The 2,500-nt window shown below is 55.5% G+C and overlaps 1 protein-coding gene across 11 annotated transcripts in view; it reads left to right on the forward strand.

Annotated features, from left to right (window-relative positions):
* Positions 1 to 2,500, forward strand: part of LOC122251066 (zinc finger protein rotund) — a 788,340-nt gene that overhangs the window by 230,586 nt on the left and 555,254 nt on the right. For 4 of the 11 annotated variants that reach the window (XM_086545939.1, XM_086545945.1, XM_086545947.1 and 1 more), the window contains exon 1: positions 1,333 to 1,673. The exons of the other annotated variants lie outside the window; for them this stretch is intronic. In XM_086545939.1, the coding sequence (XP_086402065.1) occupies positions 1,494 to 1,673 (180 nt within the window). In that variant the 5' untranslated portion in view covers positions 1,333 to 1,493. Of the gene's footprint in view, positions 1 to 1,332; positions 1,674 to 2,500 lie in introns of those variants that run through there. 11 annotated transcript variants of the gene reach the window in all.

Raw genomic sequence — 2,500 nt, forward strand, 5'->3', positions numbered from 1 at the left:
GTCAAAGGGTGTTTGTACATAAGAATGCCCGGGTACTGGCAACCAGCCAAAGGGTGCTGGGCAACAAAGGGAAGGGGGAGGGGCAACGAAGGGAGCGTGGGCGGGGTTAAGAAATGGGCGGGGCTAGAAAACGGGCGGAGTGGGGTGGGGTGTGGGGGTGTAAGGAGAGGTGCATGCAGAAAAAAATAGTGATGGGAATATGCTACGGTAATTATCCGTGGCACATAATTAGGGTCTGGGTGATGAGCGAATGACTCAGGTAAGGTTTGCAGGGTGAATTAAGGTTTTAAGGTGTTGTGAGGACGCGACGGAAGGGGGGAGGAAATCAACATCAGTCGCAGACACACACCTATCCTATAGCGTGGATTTCTTGATGTAGGCCTAGGCTGCACAGGCGTCGGAAGGGGGGTTGGAGGGGTTGTGGGTGGCACTAGGTCGGAACGTGAGAGCACATACAGTAGGTTGGGGGGGAGGGGGGTTCATGTGTTGAGCAAGTTGCATGATCAAGTATGGAAGGCACGTGGTCGAAAGAAGGCCGATGTGTAGAGGGATCAGTTCGTTGTTAAAGCGAAATAGGGAAGAGCCTGAATGTGTGATCGGCTTAGATCACGGGTGCGAAGGCGAGGGATCGGCGAGGGAAGGATGCGCCTCGGTGTTACAGGGGGGAGCAGCTTCTGTCATCTTGCTCTTCTGGTCTACTAAGGCAACAGGGTCTCGGCGCGATAGGGTGCAGGGTGCGGGGGAGACGAACACTAGCGCGCGAGAGGCACAAAGGGTTAAGGGCGGAAGGTGTAGGAAGGGGCGGCCTGGGCATGACAGTATGGCACTCGGCTGGCCCTCCGTGGCACCGGGCTCGTTATTTATATCCCGTGCTATCATTGGGTCTCCGGCGCGCCCACCGCCGCCAACCAATAAACAGGGAAAAGGGTTGGGTAAAAAATGGTTGGGTGCGCGGCCTGATGCTGGCAGGGCGAGCGTGCCCGCCGCCAGGGCTGCCGCCAGGGCTGCCGCCAGGGCCGCCGTCACCCCAGCCTCAGCCGCCGCGGCTAAAAAGTTAGTGAGGCGCGGCGGCCCACGGGTCGGAGGACGCACGTAAGAGGCAGTAGGCCTAGCGCGGCGCGGCACCGCCACCTCCCAGCCAGTCTGTCCCTGCGCGCCGCTACAGCAACAGCAGCGCTCCTGCCACCGCACGCCGCACGGCCAGTGCCAACGCCGCCATACAAAGGCGGCAGTGGATGACCCGCCCCCGCTACCTCGCCGCCCTCCCGCCGCCACTCCCTCCCGCTGTCCTCAGTGTTGTTGTGATAGTACCTGGCAGTGTGCGAGTGTCAGTGCCGCCCAGTCCGCCGGAGCCACACGCTCATGGTCGAGCAGTGCCGCACTCCAACATGGTGTGGATTTTGATGGCATTTAGCCAGAGGGGGCAGTCTTGTGTGTGAAGTGAATCCAAGGCACGCGACAGGAAATTATATTTTGTATTTTGTGGAGGCCAAATGTGGGCACATGTGGGAGTGGGGGGAAGTGGGGGAGACGATGGCCCCCCACCAGAAGTGTCACCACACCACCACCATCATCCGGGTGTACACCATACTGCACCACCACCACCACCTCCTCCTCCACCTCCGACCCACGGCGATTGGAGATGGGACTCTCAACACCGACACTACTCTCAGGTAAATTATACCTGCTTTCTGCCTGCTCACTGGCAGGGCGAGCGTGGCCGACGCACGCACCGTGTACCGTACCTCAAACACACGCTCCAGCGGAACTCTTTTATCAATACTATGCCGTCCCCCTTGGCCAAGTGCATTCCTTACCACACTACGTACAGGCGAACTCATCATTCGGTGCCCAATGCACACAAAATACAGAACTGTTGCGAAGGTTTACCGGGTGCATACTCTGGCTGCAGACCTGCATTGCGCACGCGCAAAATGCAGCCCACCTGTTGAACTCTCCTCGTGGAGCGGCTGGTAGCCTGGGACTCGGTTTTTGCACCAGGCATTTTTGCACGGCTCGGCTTCAGACCACATGCCGCGTTTTTTCAGCCGCTTTCGGCTACAATGAGTTCAGTGAGTCAGCAACTGTGAAAGCCGAGTGTTGTTAGCGCGAGATGACGTTCCAGGGTATTATTTCCTGTACTTCATCGAAGGCCTTTCGTGTTGGATTAAACCCTAGGTCTGATCTTTTATCTATCGAGGTTACCTTAAGTGTTTTTCTCATTTTGCTGGTTTGGCTCACTTATGACTTCGCCTCACCCTTTCTCTCGCTCCGCCTTCTTTTTTATATGTCTATGCCCGGTAGCTTAGTGCTATGTAAGAATGACGAATCAAATAACACTCAACGGTACTTGCACTTAGAAACAGTCTTTACAGACTCGCCAAAGAATCATCATAACATAGTTATCGAAATGGAGTCCTCATTGCATGTATATGGAACGAACATTTATTGCAATACAATAACACAAGTTAAATCATTTGAACTCATTACATACTTCTAG

This window comes from Penaeus japonicus, unplaced genomic scaffold, assembly GCF_977035675.1.
Source record: "Penaeus japonicus unplaced genomic scaffold, GWHDUDI00000001_assembly GWHDUDI00000017, whole genome shotgun sequence".
Taxonomy (NCBI): Eukaryota; Metazoa; Arthropoda; class Malacostraca; order Decapoda; family Penaeidae; genus Penaeus; species Penaeus japonicus.